Below are 20155 nucleotides of genomic sequence, written 5' to 3' on the forward strand. Positions count from 1 at the left end.
CTCTATGGTACAATAGGTACCATAGAGTCCCCCTCTCCCAAATTGCTAGAGCATCCGTGAGAACCATAGAGTTTTCCCAGAAACACCTAGAGTTTTCTCGGAAATGCCTAGACTGGCCATGAGCAACGTCGCCACAGTGATGACATCACGTCCAGGCGACGTCACTGAGGCTCACACGCACAAAATGCTGGGCAACGCTGTGGACTTGGCAACCCTAAGATTCGCCCATGAACAAAAATATGGGAAGGCATTTGGTGTGATGCGAGTCAAAGAAAGGAAAGTCCTCGGGTTTCAAGTTGTCTTTTTATTGAAGAAAAGAAAAAAAGAAGAAGAAAAAAATAGATTTTTTTTTCCCAAGTGGATGTTACTCAATGTTTGTGTTTGTTTTCAGTTTATCTCAGTCCTAAGGCAATGTTGTCCATGTTCTCAACTTCTCCAGGTCTTCTAACTGGGAATTGTCCGCTTTGGGAAAGCATGAAGAGGGAAAGGTGCTGTTATTTGAGTCTTTGAAAACAAAGAAAATAAAAATGAGGCCATGGGACCTTGTGCACAAAGGCCCACAATGAGCTTGTCTAGGATCTACTAACAGTCAATATGATGACCTACATTCTTTCTCGTTTTTTGTCTGTTTTCTTAAAAACCCTCCCCTCCCCAGTCAAGGTCTTTTATCTGGAGACAGGTTGAGTGGATCAGAATTGTCTTAAGAGGATCTCTCTCGTTTGATCGCACATCACACTTTTTTTGTCGTCGTTGAAGAGTTCAGGGAAATCCAATATGGAAGAAGAAAAATGTCGAGGAATTAACCACGGAGATGCCCTCTCCCATCCCGCTCTTTCGCCCCAACTTGGAATCCTTGGGGCTGTCTCGTTGGAGGGCGGCTGAAGGCAACCAGCCTATGAGGAGGCCTCTTCTTGAGCTGAGGAGAGTAAGGACCAGTTTCTTCTTGGTGGTATGGAGGGGGTGGAAGGGAGACGGGCCTATTCTTCTCCCTCCCACCATCTAGACAAGAACCAACCGGTAGAAGGCTGTCCAGTGGAATCATTTGCTGTCCACCAGTGGGCTTCTTTTTTTGATGACCCAACCGTTCCATCTGCTACTCTGTTGAAAACCATGGCCACTGTTCAACCACCAGAACCCTCTTGGTAAAGACTCTTGTCTGTTTGTCACTAAAAACATCATTTTTTTGAGGGGGAAAAAGATCAAACCTAGATTCCTCCCCTTCCCCCATTTCCTTTCCTTCCCCACCCCTGGCCTGCTTCCATTCCCCGAAGCCTTTTCCCCCCTTACCTGGGAAAGACCGTCTCTCATTCTGCACCTACTGCTACTATGTTCTACAAAGGAATACTTCTCTCAAACTCTGTCTGCAGAGAACAATACCAAGATTACACCGTTATCTTCTTCCATTTCAACCGCGAGGTTTCGAAAAGAAACCAACCGGGTTTTGCTCTCTCTCGGTTTCGATTCCATTTAACTGGGTTTTGGTTTTTTTTTTTTATTTAAAAAAAAATCTTATCTGTTTTGTATTCGGTTTTGTTTTCCAAAGGGGGGAAGAGGAAAAAACACCGTCAAGAGTCTCTTGTCTCTTTTGCCTCCTCAGACCTCTGTCTGGAGGTCGATAATGTCCTGTCCCACCAGGGGGATTGTTGCTCCCGTTTTTTCCCACTCTACAGTTTTGAGTTCCAAGGGAGACTGAGCAACGGGTTCCATGTCCTTTTTAACCCATGCTGGTGGCGAATGGACCTTCCGAATTCCTTCCCAGGGTCTCTTGTTGGGGGTCTGCTGCTTCTCTTGCTGCAAAAAAAGAAAAAGAAAAAAACAGACAGACACACAAAGAAAGAAAGAAGGACTGGATGAGAGTTCAAAGGCACAAAGGCTGAGCAGGACTGCAGAGTAGGGTTAACAGCTTCCAAGTAGAGCCAGGAGATCTCTGGTAATAAGAACATAAGAGAAGCCATGTTGGATCAGGCCAGTGGCCCATCCAGTCCAACACTCTGGATCACATAAGGACATAAGAGAAGCCATATTGGATCAGGCCAGTGGCCCCTCCAGTCCAACACTCTGTGTCACATAAGAACAGAAGAGAAGCCATGTTAGATCAGGCCAATGGCCCCTCCAGTCCAACACTCTGTGTCACATAAGAACATAAGAGAAGCCATGTTGGATCAGGCCAGTGGCCCCTCCAGTCCAACACTCTGTGTCACATAAGAACATAAGAGAAGCCATGATGGATCAGGCCAATGGCCCATCCAGTCCAACACTCTGGGTCACACAGTGCCCCCCCCCAAAAAAAAGGTGCCATCAGGAGGTCCATCAGTGGGGCCAGGACACTAGAAGCCCTCACCCTGTTGACTCCCCCAAGTACCAAGAATACAGAGCATCACCGCCTCAGACAGAAAGTTCCATCAATACGCTGTGACTAACTGATGGACCTCTGCTCCGAATGCTTATCTATTCCTCTCTTGAAGCTGGCTATGCTTGTAGTTGCCACCAGCTCCTGTGGCAGTGAATACCATGTGTTAATCACCCTTTTGGAGAAGAAGTACTTCCTTTTACCCATTCTAACCCAACTGCTCAGCAATTTCATTGAGTGCCCACAAGTTCTCGTACTGTGAGAAAGGGAGAAAAGTACTTCTTTCTCTACCTTCTCTAAACCATGCATAATCTTGTAAACCTCTATCACATCATCCCTCAGTCGACATTTCTCCAAGCTAAAGAGCCCCAAGTGTTTTAACCTTTTTCTTTTTTTCATAAGGAAAGTGTTCCAACCCTTTAATCGTTCCAGTTGCTCTCTTCTGGACTTTTTCCAAAAGTATAATATCTTTTAGAACTGATTGTTACCCAGGGGAAGCCGGCACTTGGGGAAGCACCCCACAAAGAGATGGGGACCCCAAGTCTTTCACTGAACCATGATTCATTGCAAAAAGCAGGCCGAGAGAAGCCATGCTGGAATGGAAATGCAGCATGTAGACAGTGTTTGTGGTTGAGTAGAACAGCAGCAACCCCGGGCTACGTTTCCTCCTCCCACCCAACAATGAAATATGTAGAATTGAAGGGGTCTCAGGTCAAGTATTGCTCATGTCTTAATCTCTGGCTAGCAACAAACAGCTAAACTTCTCTACCTTCCTGCTCCAACTCAGCACCCTTTTGTGTTACCTCTCTGCTAATGCAGACCACGTTGCACAAATCTTGTTTCAGCTTCCGACTCTTCCTCAGGGTATCAAAACCAAATTGATACTTAGCATTAAGCCCATCATGACAAACATTAAGGGTCATTCTCGCCTTTTGTCGAACTGGGAATCTATTCAGATACTCAGGAAAGACCCATCAAGAGACCCAATTGGGTGTAGTGATCAAGTGTGCGGACTCTTATCTGGGAGAACCGGGTTTGATTCCCCACTCCTCCACTTGCATCTGCTGGAATGGCGTTGGGTCAGCCATAGCTCTCTTATCTGGGAGAACCGGGTTTGATTCCCCACTCCTCCACTTGCACCTGCTGGAATGGCCTTGGGTCAGCCAGAGCTCTCTTCTCTGGGAGAACCGGGTTTGATTCCCCACTCCTCCACTTGCACCTGCTGGAATGGCCTTGGGTCAGCCAGAGCTCTCTTATCTGGGAGAACCGGGTTTGATTCCCCACTCCTCCACTTGCACCTGCTGGAATGGCCTTGGGTCAGCCAGAGCTCTCTTATCTGGGAGAACCGGGTTTGATTCCCCACTTCTCCACTTGCACCTGCTGAAATGTCCTTGGGTCAGCTATAGCTTTGGTAGAGGTTGTCCTTGAAAGGGCAGCTGTTGTAAGAGTCCTCTCAGTCCCACCCACCTCACAGGGTGTCTGTTGTGGGGGAGGAAGATAAGAACATAAGAGAAGCCATGTTGGATCAGGCCAATGGCCCATCCAGTCCAACACTCTGTATCACACAGTGGCCAATGCGCGCACACACGCACACACACACACACACACACACACCATGGCTAATAGCCACTGATGGACCTCTGCTCCATATTTTTATCCAATCCCCTCTTGAAGCTGGCTATGCTTGTAGCCGCCACCACCTCCTGTGGCAGTGAATTCCACATGTTAATCACCCTTTGGGTGAAGAAGTACTTCCTTTTATCCGTTTTAACCTGACTGCTCAGCAATTTCATTGAATGCCCACGAGTTCTGGTATTGTGAGAAAGGGAGAAAAGGACTTCTTTCTCTACTTTCTCCGTCCCGTGCATAACCTTGTAAACCTCTATCACGTCAGCCCGCAGTCGACGTTTCTCCAAGCTAAAGAGCCCCAAGCGTTTTAACCTTTCTTCATAGGGAAAGTGTTCCAGCCCTTTAATCCTTCTAGCTGCCCTTTTCTGCCCTTTTTCCAATGCTATAATATCCTTTTTGAGGTGCGGTGACTGGAATAAAGGAGATTGTGAGCTGCTCTGAGATTCGGCGTGGAGGGTGGGATATAAATCCAATATCATATCATCATCCTTCTCATCATCATCATCAATGACCATTAAGAGTCATTATAGCTCTGGAAGGGGTCTCCGCCCCTCCAAATACTGTAAAACATGGGAGCAAACCACACCTCCTCTTTCAATCTGGGCACATAGATCGGCTGTTTGCTCATTACTCAAAGTCAGGGGTTCCCAAACCCCGGTCCACAGACAAATACCGGTCTGTGGACTGTTGGCAACTGGCCTGCATGAGAGCTGGTCTTCCTGCCCACTCCCTCTGTTTGCATAGGAAAGTTGGAGCCGCCTGAGTGGAGTCAGGGGAGTGCTACAATGCTAGGGTTGCCAATCCCCAGGTGGGAGCAGAGGATCCCCCGGTTTGAAGGTCCTCCTTCCGCTTCAGGGTCATCAGAAAGCGGGGGAAGGGGAGGGAAATATCTGCTGGGAACTTTATTATTCCCTATGGAGATGTATTCCCATAGGAAATAATGGAGAATGGATCCGCGAGTATCTGGGGCTCTGGGGGGAGGGGCTGTTTTTTTAGGTAGAGGCCCCAAATTTGCAGCGTAGCATCTGGTGCCTCTCCTCAAAATATCCTCCAAGTTTCAAAAAGATTGGACCAGGGGGTCCAATTCTATGTGCCGCAAAAGGTGCCCCTATCCTTCATTATTTCCTATGGAAGGAAGGCATTGAAAAGGTGTGCCGTCCCTTGAAATGTCATGGCCAGAACTCCCTTTGGAGTTCAACTGTGCTTGTCACAACCTTGCTCCTGGCTCCACCCCCAATGTCTCCTAACTTCACCCCAAAGTCTCCTGGCTGTGAGAGCCCTCTCCAGCTCCACCCACCTCACAGGTGTCTGTTGTGGGGGAGGAAGGTAAAGGAGATTGTGAGCCGCTCTGAGACACTTCGGAGTGGAGGGCGGGATATAAATCCAATATCTTCATCTACCTCACACGGTGTCTGTTGTGGGGGGGGGGGGAGGTAAAGGAGATTGTGAGCCGCTCTGAGACTCTTTGGAGTGGAGGGCGGGATATAAATCCAATATCTTCATCTACCTCACAGGGTGCCTGTTGTGGGGAGAGGAAGGGAAAGGAGATTGTGAGCCGCTCTGAGACTCTTCGGAGTGGAGGGCGGGATATAAATCCAATATCTTCATCTACCTCACAGGGTGTCTATTGTGGGGGGGGGGGAGGTAAAGGAGATTGTGAGCCGCTCTGAGACTCTTTGGAGTGGAGGGCGGGATATAAATCCAATATCATCATCATCATCATCATCATCTTCTTCTTCTTCTTCTTCTTCTTCTTCTTCTTCTTCTTCTTCTTCTTCTTCTTCTTCTTCTATTTTGATCGGATTCAGGTTGTGAGGAGAGCTTGGACTGCAGTACTGAAGCTTACCACTCTGTGGCACGTGAGTCTGGTGATGGTCTCCTACTCCAGTGCTAACCAGGGCCAGCTGTACTTAACTTCTGAAATCTGGAGATTGGTTTAGCCTGGCTGACTACCACGCTTGCTAGGACATCTGCTTTCATGAACTGGACCCCCCTCCCCCTTCCCAGATGTAAGTCTCCCGTTCCTTAACTGCGACAGGGTTGTCACTTTACGGGAAGTCAGGGAAATGGAAATTGGTCAGGAAAAGTCAGGGAGATTGGTCTGACGTCCGGGGAAGTCAGGGAAATTGTGGTTAAAATATGTTCAAACTGTGGATTTTTGACCTGCTGCTGCAAGAGCATGATCTGTTCTTATGGCAACTGGAATAGAGAAGTAGCAGAATACATGGTGCCCTTTCCCAGTTCCACCTTCTTCTGAGCTCCGCCCCCCGCCACCAGCCTAATGTGTTTGTTGAGCTCTGTCCCTGCATGATTTCCAAGGTCTGCCTGTAGCATTTGCAAGGCAAGGCTAGTTTAAAAGTTTAGCAGTATATGAACTTTAAACATCTGTTTTCATCCCTACCTGCTAGTACTGCATGTAACATACATATGAAGATAAGCATGTTTTGGGGTATGGAATGGACATTTTGTCTCCTGATAAACTCAGCACAGAGTTGCAAATGAGTTTTGCTGCTGTTGGATTTCACAGACAACTAGTACTTTCTACTCTGCATATGCAAAGTAAATTTTGCAAATGTGATTGCTTGTTCCTGCTGGAGTTTACAGAGTAACAGCACTCTCGCCCTCTTTCCTGACTTCTCCCAAGCATAAAGGTTGCAAATGAGGGTTGTCTGCTTCTCTAGATTGCAGAAACTCCACCTCCTTTATTGCTGCTATCTGCTCATTAGAAAGTTCCTACTTGTTAGCATTTAGAAATTGAATTGAAATTTGTATTTTGGTGTAATTTTTGGTGCAATTGCAAAACAGATGTTGCTGCAGTTAATGTTGAAAGAAACTGATTTTCCCTTACTTTGACAAATATTTTTTGCAGTGGTGGTCAGGGAAACTGACAAATGTTGGTCGGGGAAAGTCAGGGAAATGAAAAATACATTTTTAGTGGCAACCTTGTGCAAGTGTTAATGTTTATCAAAGATTTCAGGTATTCACGGCTGGCAACATCATTAGGGTTTGTAGAATCTTTCGGGCTCAAGTGCCGTGTTCTACTGGAGAAAGTTTTTCTTCCAGACGTTTCGTTCTCAGCTGCGGAGAACGAAACGTCTGGAAGAAAAACTTTCTCCAGTAGAACACGGCACTTGAGCCCGAAAGATTCTACAAACCCTAATGTTAATGTTTATTTTTTTTAAAAAGGACGGAGCGAATCCAGAGGGGGAAAAGAATGCAGGATCAAGGAAGGCCATGCAGAGGAAAGAAATGGCAAACCAGCTCTGCTTCTGTCCTGCCTTGAAAGCCCCTTGCTGGGGTCGCCATCAGTCAGCAGTGACTAGACACCACTGGCGTTTGTCAGCATTGTAAATAAGATCCTTTCTTGGTTAGGCACATAGAAAATCGATTTGCTTGCTACATGCTGCAGCCAATTCAATAATAATTAGAAAGGACAGCTCTGGATTTATGATGGACTATTAAAGCGGGCAGATTGTCACATGGTCACCCAGTGATGCAGCTCTGCAAGCCATCTCTTTATGTCATGTAAACACAAGTGAGATCACTGACCTCTCCAGGGCTTTTTTTTTGTAGCAGGAACTCCTTTGCATATTAGGCCACACGCCCCTGATGTAGCCAATCCTCCAAGAGCTTGGAATTCTAGCAAGAGCTCCTTTGCATATTAGGCCTCACACCCCTGATGTAGCCAATCCTCCAAGAGCTTGGAATTCTAGCAAGAGCTCCTTTGCATATTAGGCCGCACCCCCCCTGATGTAGCCAATCCTCCAAGAGCTTGGAATTCTAGCAAGAGCTCCTTTGCATATTAGGCCGCACCCCCCCTGATGTAGCCAATCCTCCAAGAGCTTGGAATTCTAGCAAGAGCTCCTTTGCATATTAGGCCACAAACCCCTGATGTAGCCAATCCTCCAAGAGCTTGGAATTCTAGCAAGAGCTCCTTTGCATATTAAACCACACACCCCTGATGTAGCCAATCCTCCAAGAGCTTGGAATTCTAGCAGGTGCTCCTTTGCATATTAGGCCACACACCCCTGATGCAGCCAATCCTCCAAGAGCTTGGAATTCTAGCAGGAGTTTCTTTGCATATTAGGCCACACACCCCTGATGTAGCCAATCCTCCAAGAGCTTGGCATTCTAGCAAGAGCTCCTTTGCATATGAGGCCACACACCCCTGATGTAGCCAATCCTCCAAGAGCTTGGAATTGTAGCAAGAGCTCCTTTGCATATTAGGCCACACACCCCTGATGCAGCCAATCCTCCAAGAGCTTGGAATTCTAGCAGGTGCTCCTTTGAATATTAGGCCACACACCCCTGATGCAGCCAATCTTCCAAGAGCTTGGAATTCTAGTAGGAGTTTCTTTGCATATTAGGCCACGCACCCCTGATGTAGCCAATCCTCCAAGAGCTTACAAGGCTCTTAGTACAGGGCCTACTGTAGGAAGACTGGCTACATCAGGGGGTGTGGCCTAATATGCAAAGGAGTTCCTGCTACAAAAAAGCCCTGGATAGATCTATCCTCCATGAATCTACCTAATCCCCTTTTTAAAGTTGTTTCTGCTGTGGCCATCAGCGAATCCCACATTTTAATCTCTCTCTATGTAAAGAAGTATTTCCTTTTGTCCTGCATCTACGGCACATCGGCTTCATTGGATGCCCACGAGTTCTAGGATTTCTGTTGGTTGCTCGGTTCGAAGAAGATAATCTCGGCACAAATTTTCTGGATGAAATACACATTCGCTCTGATGACTCCTGGGTTTCTTTTTTCCCCCAGGTCGGCTTTCTCAGCTGCGACGGAATCGGCATGACACCATCTCGACGGTCCCCTTCATTGTTAAGCATTAGAGAAGCACATCGCAACATCGGCTGCATACAAATCAAAGAGGCAATCATGTTGATTTAGAACGATCCCCTGCATCCTCTCTTATCACCTGGCAAATGGTACACTGGAATGGCTCATCATTGTGCCGTATAACTCCAATATGCAGCCATTTACCTGGCTTTAGGACACACTTATATTGCTGTAATAGAATAAATGGATGGCTGATTTTTAAAAAAAAAATACACACAGGAACATTTTTTTTTTCTTGTTGGGGGAAAAAAAGGCTTGAAGAAGAAGATATTGGATTTATATTCCGCCCTCCACTCCGAAGAGTCTCAGAGCTGCTCACAATCTCCTTTACCTTCCTCCCCCACAACAGACACCCTGTGAGGTAGATGAAGATATTGGATTTATATCCCGCCCTCCACTCCGAAGAGTCTCAGAGCGGCTCACAATCTCCATTACCTTCCCCCCCCCCACAACAGACACCCTGTGAGGTAGATGAAGATATTGGATTTATATCCCGCCCTCCACTCCAAAGAGTCTCAAAGCGGCTCACAATCTCCCTTACCTCCCCCCCCCCCCAGCAGACACCCTGTGAGGTAGATGAAGATATTGGATTTATATCCCGCCCTCCACTCCGAAGAGTCTCAGAGTGGCTCACAATCTCCTTTCCCTCTCCCCCCCCACAACAGACACCCTGTGAGGTAGATGAAGATATTGGATTTATATCCCGCCCTCCACTCCAAAGAGTCTCAGAGCGGCTCACAATCTCCTTTACTTCCTCTCCCATAACAGACACCCTGTGAGGTAGATGAAGATATTGGATTTATATCCTGCCCTCCACTCCGAAGAGTCTCAGAGTGGGTCACAATCTCCTTTACGTTCCCCCCACCCCACAACAGAAACCCTGTGGGGTAGATGAAGATACTGGATTTATATCCCGCCCTCCACTCCAAAGAGTCTCAAAGCGGCTCACAATCTCCTTTACCTCCCCCCCCCCAGCAGACACCCTGTGAGGTAGATGAAGATATTGGATTTATATCCCGCCCTCCACTCCGAAGAGTCTCAGAGTGGCTCACAATCTCCTTTCCCTCTCCCCCCCCCCCACAACAAACACCCTGTGAGGTAGATGAAAATATTGGATTTATATCCCGCCCTCCACTCCAAAGAGTCTCAGAGCGGCTCACAATCTCCTTTACTTCCTCTCCCATAACAGACACCCTGTGAGGTAGATGAAGATATTGGATTTATATCCTGCCCTCCACTCCGAAGAGTCTCAGAGTGGCTCACAATCTCCTTTACGTTCCCCCCACCCCACAACAGAAACCCTGTGGGGTAGATGAAGATACTGGATTTATATCCCGCCCTCCACTCCAAAGAGTCTCAGAGCGGCTCACAATCTCCTTTCCCTTCCTCCCCCACAACAGACACCCTGTGAGGTAGATGAAGATATTGGATTTATATCCCGCCCTCCACTCCGAAGAGTCTCAGAGTGGCTCACAATCTCCTTTCCCTCTCCCCCCCCCACAACAGACACCCTGTGAGGTAGATGAAGATATTGGATTTATATCCCGCCCTCCACTCCGAAGAGTCTCAGAGCGGCTCACAATCTCCTTTACCTTCCCCCCCCCCCAACAGACACCCTGTGAGGTAGATGAAGATATTGGATTTATATCCCGCCCTCCACTCCGAAGAGTCTCAGAGTGGCTCACAATCTCCTTTCCCTCTCCCCCCCCCACAACAGACACCCTGTGAGGTAGATGAAGATATTGGATTTATATTCCGCCCTCCACTCCGAAGAGTCTCAGAGCGGCTCACAATCTCCTTTCCCTCTCCCCCCCCCACAACAGACACCCTGTGAGGTAGATGAAGATATTGGATTTATATTCCGCCCTCCACTCCGAAGAGTCTCAGAGCGGCTCACAATCTCCTTTACCTTCCTCCCCCACAACAGACACCCTGTGAGGTAGATGAAGATATTGGATTTATATCCCGCCCTCCACTCCGAAGAGTCTCAGAGCGGCTCACAATCTCCTTTACCTTCCCCCCCCCCCACAACAGACACCCTGTGAGGTAGATGAAGATATTGGATTTATATCCCGCCCTCCACTCCAAAGAGTCTCAGAGCGGCTCACAATCTCCTTTACCTTCCCCCCCCCCCCCCAACAGACACCCTGTGAGGTAGATGGAGATATTGGATTTATATCCCGCCCTCCACTCCGAAGAGTCTCAGAGTGGCTCACAATCTCCTTTCCCTCTCCCCCCCCCACAACAGACACCCTGTGAGGTAGATGAAGATATTGGATTTATATCCCACCCTCCACTCCAAAGAGTCTCAGAGCGGCTCACAATCTCCTTTACTTCCTCTCCCATAACAGACACCCTGTGAGGTAGATGAAGATATTGGATTTATATCCTGCCCTCCACTCCGAAGAGTCTCAGAGTGGCTCACAATCTCCTTTACGTTCCCCCCACCCCACAACAGACACCCTGTGGGGTAGATGAAGATACTGGATTTATATCCCGCCCTCCACTCCAAAGAGTCTCAGAGCGGCTCACAATCTCCTTTCCCTTCCTCCCCCACAACAGACACCCTGTGAGGTAGATGAAGATATTGGATTTATATCCCACCCTCCACTCCGAAGAGTCTCAGAGTGGCTCACAATCTCCTTTACCTTCCACCCCCACAACAGACACCCTGTGAAGTAGATGAAGCTATTGGATTTATATCCCACCCTCCACTCTGAAGAGTCTCAGAGCGGCTCACAATCTCCTTTACCTTCCACCACCCACAACAGACACCCTGTGAAGTAGATGAAAATATTGGATTTATATCCCACCCTCCACTCCGAAGAGTCTTAGAACGGCTCACAATCTCCTTTACCTTTCCCCGCCCCCCACAACAGGCACCCTGTGAGGTAGATGAAGATACTGGATTTACATCCTGCCCTCCACTCCAAAGAGTCTCAGAGTGGCTCACAATCTTCTTTACCTTCCTCCCCCCCCCCCCACAACAGACACCCTGTGAGGTAGATGAAGATATTGGATTTATATCCTGCCCTCCACTCCGAAGAGTCTCAGAGCGGCTCACAATCTCCTTTACCTTCCTCCCCCACAACAGACACCCTGTGAGGTAGATGAAGATATTGGATTTATATCCCGCCCTCCTCTCTGAAGAGTCTCAGAGCAGCTCACAATCTCCTTTACCTTCCTCCCCCACAACAGGCACCCTGTGAGGTGGGTGGGGCTAAGAGGGCTCTCCCAGAAGCTGCCCTTTCAAGGACAACCTCTGCCAGAGCTATGGCTGACCCAAGGCCATTCCAGCAGGTGCAAGTGGAGGAGTGGGGAATCAAACCCGGTTCTCCCAGATAAGAGTCCACACACTTAACGACTACACCAAACTGGCTTGTCGTCCTTCTCAGGCTGGGCTTAGACATGCAGCAGAATGTGAGGATGGATGAGTCCCCAGTAGGTCGGTGTATCCAAGTCAACCTCCCACCAAAAAATACCAGTATTTTTCAGGGGGGGGGGGGTTCAGCTGGATATAAGCTGGAGTATGTATCTGACCATCCAGTATGGCCGAATCAGAAAAAATATTTGGGATTTTTAGGGCCACCAGATAACTTTCCTTAAAGGGTGTTTAAAGAGATTGCGGTCCCTTTAAACATGTTCCAGGGGAAGTCATGGCTCGGGGAAGGCATCTAAAGGGACCATGAGCCCTTTAAATACCTTTGGAGTTCAGTTGCGTCTTGCCAAAAGGCATTTAAAGGGACTGCATTCCCTTTAAATGCCTTTCCCCCTTCATTAGAAACAATGGAAGATGGGAGCATGTTTTTTCTGGGTTCCATAACATTTGAACCCCTAATCCAATATTTTTGAAACTTCAGGGAGAGGTGTTAAGGAGCGGCACCAGCAACTATGCTGCAAATTTGGTGCTTCTACCTAAAATAAGCAGCCCCCACAGGGCCCAGATAGCCCCATATTGATTCTTCATTCTTCCCCATGGGGTATAGTGGAGCTTTAAAAAATTGGCAATCCTGAATATTTATCAAATTTGAATACCGTGGAGGTATTGGGATGATGGAAAATTAGGAAATGCTGATATTTTCCAGGTTCAGTCTATCAAACCCAAAACATACCAGGGTGTATTTTTTGCATGCCCCTAATCCCCAGCCATTATAACATATTTCTTTTCTAATAGCTGACATTCAAAACAGCAGTCAGGACATGTCCTGGGCCACAGCTGAAGGTGGATACCTCCAGGGCCTTTTTTTTGAAGAAAAGGCTCAGCAGGAACTCATTTGCATATTAGGCCACACCCCCTGGCATCAGCATAATTTCACATAGGCTTTTTTTGTAAAAAAAAAGCCCAGTGGGAACTCATTTGCATATTAGTTCACCCCACCCCCCGATGCCAAGCCAGCTAGAACTGCGTTTCTCTACATTCCTGCTCAAAAGAAGCCCTCCATACATTCTCTCAGAAGAGGAGAATTTCTTCTAGTCCAGGCACTACCCAAGATGCTAAGAGGCCACACATGAAGCTGCTAAATGCTGAATGAGACCATCAGTTTATCTTTGTCACTCTCGTCTACTCAGACTGGCAGACGCTCTCCAGGGTCTCAGGCTGAGGTCTTTCCCGTCACCTCCTACCTAGTTCTTTCAACTGGAGATGCCGGGGACTGAACCTGGGACCTTCTGCATGCAAAGCAGATGCTCTGTCACTGAGCCACGGCCCATCCCCTGAATCTCTTACATGTAGCTGTCTTCTACTGAATCAGACCCTCAGTCCCATCAAGGTCAGTCTTGTCTACTCAGACCGGCAGCCGCTCTCCAGGGTCTCAGGCTGAGGTCTTTCCCGTCACTTCCTACCTGGTCCTTTTTAACTGGAGATGCTGGGGACTGAACCTGGGACCTTCTGCATACCAAGCAGAGGCTATTACATATACTAGTAACTTTACATACGTATAATATGTAATGTAACTTACATGACATATACTTACATATACTTATAACTTTAAGAAGATGAAGATATTGGATTTATATCCCATCCTCCACTCCGCTCTGAGTCTCAGAGCGGCTCACAATCTCCTTTACCTTCCTCCCCCACAACAGACACCCTGTGAGGTGGGTGGGGCTAAGAGAGCTCTTACAGCAGCTGCCCTTTCAAGGACAACCTCTGCCAGAGCTATGGTTGACCATAAGGCCATTCCAGCAGGTGCAAGTGGAGGAGTGGGGAATCAAACCCGGTTCTCCCAGATAAGAGTCCGCACACTTAACCACTACACCGAACTGGCTCTCCTTTAAGACCAAGTAAGTAATATATATATAAGTAATTACATATACTTATAACTTTACATATACTTATAATATGTCATGCAACTTACATTACATATACTCAACCCATTTTCATTTTATGTGTTCTTTTTTTCTAATGGTAAACTAGATTGATGTTTATAGAGGTTTACAAGATAATGCATGGGATGGAGAAAGTAGAGAAAGAAGCACTTTTCTCCCTTTCTCACAATACAAGAACTCGTGGGCATTCGATGAAATTGCTGAGCAGCCAGGTTAACACGGATAAAAGGAAGTACTTCTTCACCCAAAGGGTGATTAACATGTGGAATTCACTGCCACAGGAGGTGGTGGCAGCCACAAGCATAGCCACCTTCAAGAGGGGTTTAGATAAAAATATGGAGCAGAGGTCCATCAGTGGCTATTAGCCACAGTGTGTGTGTATATATAAAATTTTTTGCCACTGTGTGACACAGAGTGTTGGACTGGATGGGCCGTTGGCCTGATCCAACATGGCTTCTCTGATGTTCTTATAATGTATAGAATGATGTTGAGAATTAAATTAGGTGGCCAAGAACAAGGAAATACACGTCCTTTTGTGATTTACCAAGGCTTGCAGCAACACCAATTGGCGGGCGACTTTTATTACCTTTGATGGCTATCCAAATCTTCGAATGGCCTTCTAATTTGTTACACCGTTTTGCCATGTGAGCCTAGCCTTGTATCAGTTTGCCCTCTTAACCTACCAACTGCATGTATCTCAGCCCACTGTACGCCTGATCCCCTCGTCTGAAGAAGTGTGCCTGCATACGAAAGCTGACGTTCTGAAGAAAACTTTGTTGGTCGTAAAGGTGCCACCGTACTCCTACTTTGTGCTACCGCTTCAGACGGACACGGCTGCCCACTTGGATCTACCGATAAGAAAACAAAGTAACGTAACATTTGCCCGCCTCCATGGATGCATTCGGGGTGGCTCCGTTTGATGACTGGCTCGCTGATGAAAGGCTCCCATTCAAAGCAAGAGGTTGCCGGATGCGTTGAGAGAAAAGAGGCAGCTGTTTGCGGGGCCCTCTGCTTCCTCTTGACCTCTTGGATCAAAGCCTCCCTGGGAACGAGCGTGTGCGCGGGAGTGCTGCTCTCGTCCCTTTCAAAGCAAACAGCAAGCCCTTCAGAACAGAGGGCCTTCTTGCGTTTCAATAGCTCTAGGCAAAGCTAAGAGGGTTTCAAGGATCATCCAGGTCGGACTCGGAAGCCTGGAGCAATTGAGTGAGTGCCAAAACAATGCCCTAATTCCATCCTCCGCTGTATTTTAATGTCTTCCTTTTTTTCTAACGGCAAACTATAACGGATGTTATAATCTCTTGAGAAACCATGCCCTCTATTTAACCGAACAAAGCCAGAATGTTACCTAGACTTATGGCACTTCGCACCTACAACAGCAGTCTGCGTTTTTTATCACCCTCCAGTGTTTTTTCAGCCCTGCTTTGTCCTAACACTAACAAACACTGATCCCTATTTGCGATTCTTTTAATCTGCTAAAAACATCCCCATGATTCCACACTGAAGAAGAAGAAGATATTGGATTTATATCCCGCCCTCCACTCCGAAGAGTCTCAGAGCGGCTCACAATCTCCTTTACCTTCCTCCCCCACAACAGACACCCTGTGAGGTAGATGAAGATATTGGATTTATATCCCGCCCTCCACTCCGAAGAGTCTCAGAGTGGCTCACCATCTCCTTTACCTTCCCCCCCACAACAGAATCCCTGTGAGGGTAGATGAAGATATTGGATTTATATCTCGCCCTCCACTCCGAAGAGTCTCAGAGCGGCTCACAATCTCCTCTACCTTCCTTCCCCACAACAGACACCCTGTGAGGTGGGTGGGGCTGGAGAGGGCTCTCACAGCAGCTGCCCTTTCAAGGACAACCTCTGCCAGAGCTATGGCTGACCCAAGGCCATTCCAGCAGGTGCAAGTGGAGGAGTGGGGAATCAAACCCGGTTCTTCCAGATAAGAGTCTGCCCACTTATATTAAGAATTGCTGCTTGCCATTCCCATGTCTGATGAAGTCTGCTTAAGGGCATACGAAAGCTTCCGTTCTGAATAAAACTCAGTTGGTCTTAAAGGTGCACTCGTCTACGGCTTTGTTCTATTGCTTCAGACCAACACGGAAGAGTGGAAAAAACGGTCACCGCATGAGGTCGCCGTCGTAGAGGATATCAACACCATCACCGCGTTTGTCAGACAGGTATGCGACATCCCCATGCCGTCCCCAGATAAACTCAAAACAACACTGTTTTATTGAGGGCGCCCCCTGTCGAATGGAGGTTGACTCAGGGGCCACACACACCATCATCTCTGCCCAGACCCTAAAGAAACTGCCCCAAGGGGGGACCTAAGCTATACCCGTCCCCCGTGCTCGTACGAGACTTCCAGAAAAGGGCGATTGGCATCAAAGGGGCCAGGGTAGTCAAGGCACAATACGGGAAATTTTCGAGAGACCTTCCCTTGCTGGTGGCAGAAGGGGACCTTAGTAGCCTGTTGGGCCGGGCTTGGTTTGCACCCTTGGTGATTCGAGTAGAGGGAATCCATCATGCCCCCGCCAGCATGGATTTCCGGGACATCTGCGGGGAGTTCCCGTCAGTTTTCGATGGGACACTAGAACATACATGGGTTTCCCCATGTCGTTACAAATAAACCTTAACGTGCCACCTGTACGGCTAAAGGCCCGGCGGGTATCCTTTGTCTTGAAACCCAAGATAGAGGAAAAGCTAGACTGCCTAGTGGCACAAGGGGTCCTGGAGCCGGTCGCCAACACACGATTGGAAACCCCAATCGTCACCCCAGTCAAGCCAAACGGGAGCGTCTGCATCTGTGCAGACTATAAATGCACGATCAATAAAGTGCTGCAGGACCACGCCTACCTGGTCCCGGTGGTCAGTCATGTGTTAGCATCCCTAGCAGGCGCCAAAATTTTTGGGAAGCTGGATCTGGCCCAAGCGTACCAGCAATTGCTGGTGGACGACGCCATGGGCGAGGCCCAAACCATAGTCACACATTGGGGCGCTTTCCAGATAAGCAGCTCTAGTTTGGGGTCAGCGTGGCCCCGGGGATTTTTCAGCGCTTAATGGATTCTCTCTTAAAAGGGATTCCCGGGGTCTAGCCATTCTTTGACGATGTGCTGATCGCCGCAGCAACGGAAGAGGAATTCGCCAGCCGCCTCTGCACCGTACTACAGTGTTTCAACGAGGCGGGGCTCAAGGTAAAGAGGGAAAAATGTCTGTTGGGGGTCCCTACAATAGACTTTTTGGGGTACACGGTGGATGCAAATGGGATCCACCCATCCAAGGACAAAATCACAGCCATTTGCGACGCGCCAGCCTCCACTAACAAAGCCAAATTGCAATCATTCCTCAGCATCCTCAACTTTTACCACGCCTTCCTACCCCACAAGGTGGCGGTAGCGGAACCCTTGCATAGGCTCTTAGACAAAAGGGCTCCGTGGGTTTGGGGCTGCCGGCAAGCTGCCGCCTTCCATGCTGTTAAAGATCTCCTGACATCCAACAGCTTGCTGGTGCACTTCGATGAGAGGATGCCCATCGCTTTGGCCTGCAACGCCTCCCCCTACGGGGTGGGCGCTGTCCTGGCCTATGTGTTGCCAGATGGCAGGGAAGTCTTGGTGGCCCATTACTCCAGAACATTGCAGAAACCGGAGCGCAACTACGCGCAAATAGACAAGGAGGGCCTGGCAATCATGGCGAGAGTAAAAAAATTCCATGATTACTTATATGGCCGGCCCTTCATCATCCATACGGACCACAGGCCTTTACTCAGCCTCTTTGCCCCTGACCGACAAACGCCCCAGATGTTGTCACCCAGGGTACTACAGTGGTCCATTTTCTTGGCGGGGTACCAGTATGGTCTTCAGTACAGGCCGGGGAAAGCCATGGGCCACTCAGATGCTCTCAGACGCCTGCCGCTGCCATCAGAAGATCTGGATCTGGCCCCAGCACACCAGATCCTGCTTCTAGAGTCCCTCCTGGACCGCCCAGTGCACATGAAAGACATTGCACGCTGCTCGGCCAAGGACAAAATACTCTCCCGAGTTCTGAACTGGGTATGGAGGGGATGGCTCATGGCCTGGGTGGGACCGGAGTTTGGGGCATTCGCGTCCCGCAGGGACGAGCTCTCTGTCCATAAGGGGTGTTTGCTATGGGGGAACAGGGTGGTGGTGCCCCCGGTTCTGAGACACCGAGTCCTCACGGCGCTTCCTGAAACCCACCTGGGGATTGTGCACATGAAGGCACTCGCCTGCAGTTATGTATGGTGGCCTGGGATGGACGATGGGATCGAGTCTTGGGTTGCTCCATGCTAGCCCTGCCAGGAGACCTGTCCGGCACCTCCCCGGGCTCCGGTGCAGCACTGGGAATCCACGCAAAACCCCTGGTCCCAGTTGCACCTGGACTTTGCGGGACCCTTCCAGGGACAAACGTTTTTCTTAATTGTGGACTCATACTCAAAATGGCTGGAGGTGCTCCCGGTGGCATCCACCTCCTCCCGGGCCGCCATCGGTAGCCTCCGCCGGGTGAGTACCACGCATGGCCTCCCGGACACAATGTTCTCAGATAATGGGACGGCCTTCATGTCGGGGGAATGCCAGGACTTCTGCGCCTGCAACCTCATTAGGCACATCAGGTCAGCCCCATTCCACCCGGCCACCAACAGCCAGACCAAAAGGATGGTGCGAAAGACTAAAGAATCGCTCTGCCGCATCATCCAGGGGGACTGGGAGGGCCGCTTTGCAGAATTCTTACTATCACAGCGCAGTATCCCCTCCTCGGTCATGGGCCGCAGCCCTGCCAAACTCCTCATAGGCCGCCGGGTAGCCACCCTACTAGACCGATTGCACTCAGACAGAGCTCTCGACCTGCAGGAGGTTCCAGAGTTGATCCGGGCACCTCAGGGGCTAGATACGGGGGACCGGGTTATGGCTAAGAACTTTAGGGGGGGGCACTTGGATTCCAACTCAGTATGCCCGGACACTGGGGGGTGCTACATCACTCTTAGGGTGTATAGGTGTTATCTCCTCAGATATGACGCCTTTCTTTTGTTTTAACCTGGCAGCTGCTCTCTGACCCCTCCTCTCTCTTTGTCCTCTCCCTCTCTGCTCATGGCCTTCCATGGAGACATAAGGCTCTGAAGGTCTCTCCTGTAGAGACAAGGCTCTCATACTCCCACAGACACGACGCTGGACAAACTCAGAATCTCAGATGGGGCTGCCAATCCCCAGGTGGGGATGGGAGACCCCCGATGTTTAGACCCTTCCCCCGCTTCAGGGTCATCAGAAAGTGGGGGCGGGGGTAATGTCTGCTGGACACTCTATTATTCCCTATGGAGACCAATTCCCAAAGAGTATAATGGAAGATTGATCTGCGAGTATCTGGGGCTCTGATGGAGTTTTTGTTGATGTAGAGGCAGCATATTTGCAGCATAGTATCCAGAACCTCTCTCCAAAATACCCTCCAAGTTTCAAAAATATTGGACTAGGGGGTCCAATTCTATGAGCCCCCAAAGAAGGTGCCCCTATCCTTCATTATTTCCAATGGAAGGAAGGCATTGAAAAGGTGTGCGGTCCCTTGAAATGTAATGGCCTGAACTCTCTTTGGAGTTCAATTGTCACATCCTTCCTCCACCCCAAAGTCTCCTGGCTCCACCCCCAAAGTCCCCAGATATTTCTTGAATTGGACTTGGCAACCCTCGTAGAGTGGTCACAATCTCCTTTACCTCCCCCTCCCCCACACACAACAGACACCCTGTGAGGTGGGTGGGGCTGAGAGAGCTCTTACAGCAGCAGCTCTTTCAAGGACAACTCCCACAAAAGCTATGGCTGACCCGAGGCCATGCTAGCAGGTGCAAGTGGAGGAGCGGGGAATCAAACCCGGTTCTCCCAGATAAGAGTCTGCACACTTCACCGCTACACCAAGGAGGCCAAACTGAAAGTTACAAGAGAAAGGGCCTTTTCGATCATAGCTCCCCACGGGTGGAACCAATTACCAGAAGAGGTGC

General features: G+C 48.9%; 1 protein-coding gene across 4 annotated transcripts in view; it reads right to left on the reverse strand.

Moving 5' to 3' along the window:
- Positions 1-281: 281 nt before the first annotated feature.
- The window catches only part of LOC132574922 (adhesion G protein-coupled receptor B1-like), a 162641-nt gene continuing 142767 nt past the window's right edge, over positions 282-20155 (reverse strand). For all 4 annotated transcript variants that reach the window (XM_060243178.1, XM_060243176.1, XM_060243175.1 and 1 more), the window contains one exon: positions 282-1791. In XM_060243178.1, the coding sequence (XP_060099161.1) occupies positions 1594-1791 (198 nt within the window). In that variant the 3' untranslated portion in view covers positions 282-1593. The remainder of the gene's footprint in view (positions 1792-20155) is intronic.

This window comes from Heteronotia binoei, chromosome 7 (assembly GCF_032191835.1).
Source record: "Heteronotia binoei isolate CCM8104 ecotype False Entrance Well chromosome 7, APGP_CSIRO_Hbin_v1, whole genome shotgun sequence".
In the NCBI taxonomy this organism is placed as follows: domain Eukaryota; kingdom Metazoa; phylum Chordata; class Lepidosauria; order Squamata; family Gekkonidae; genus Heteronotia; species Heteronotia binoei.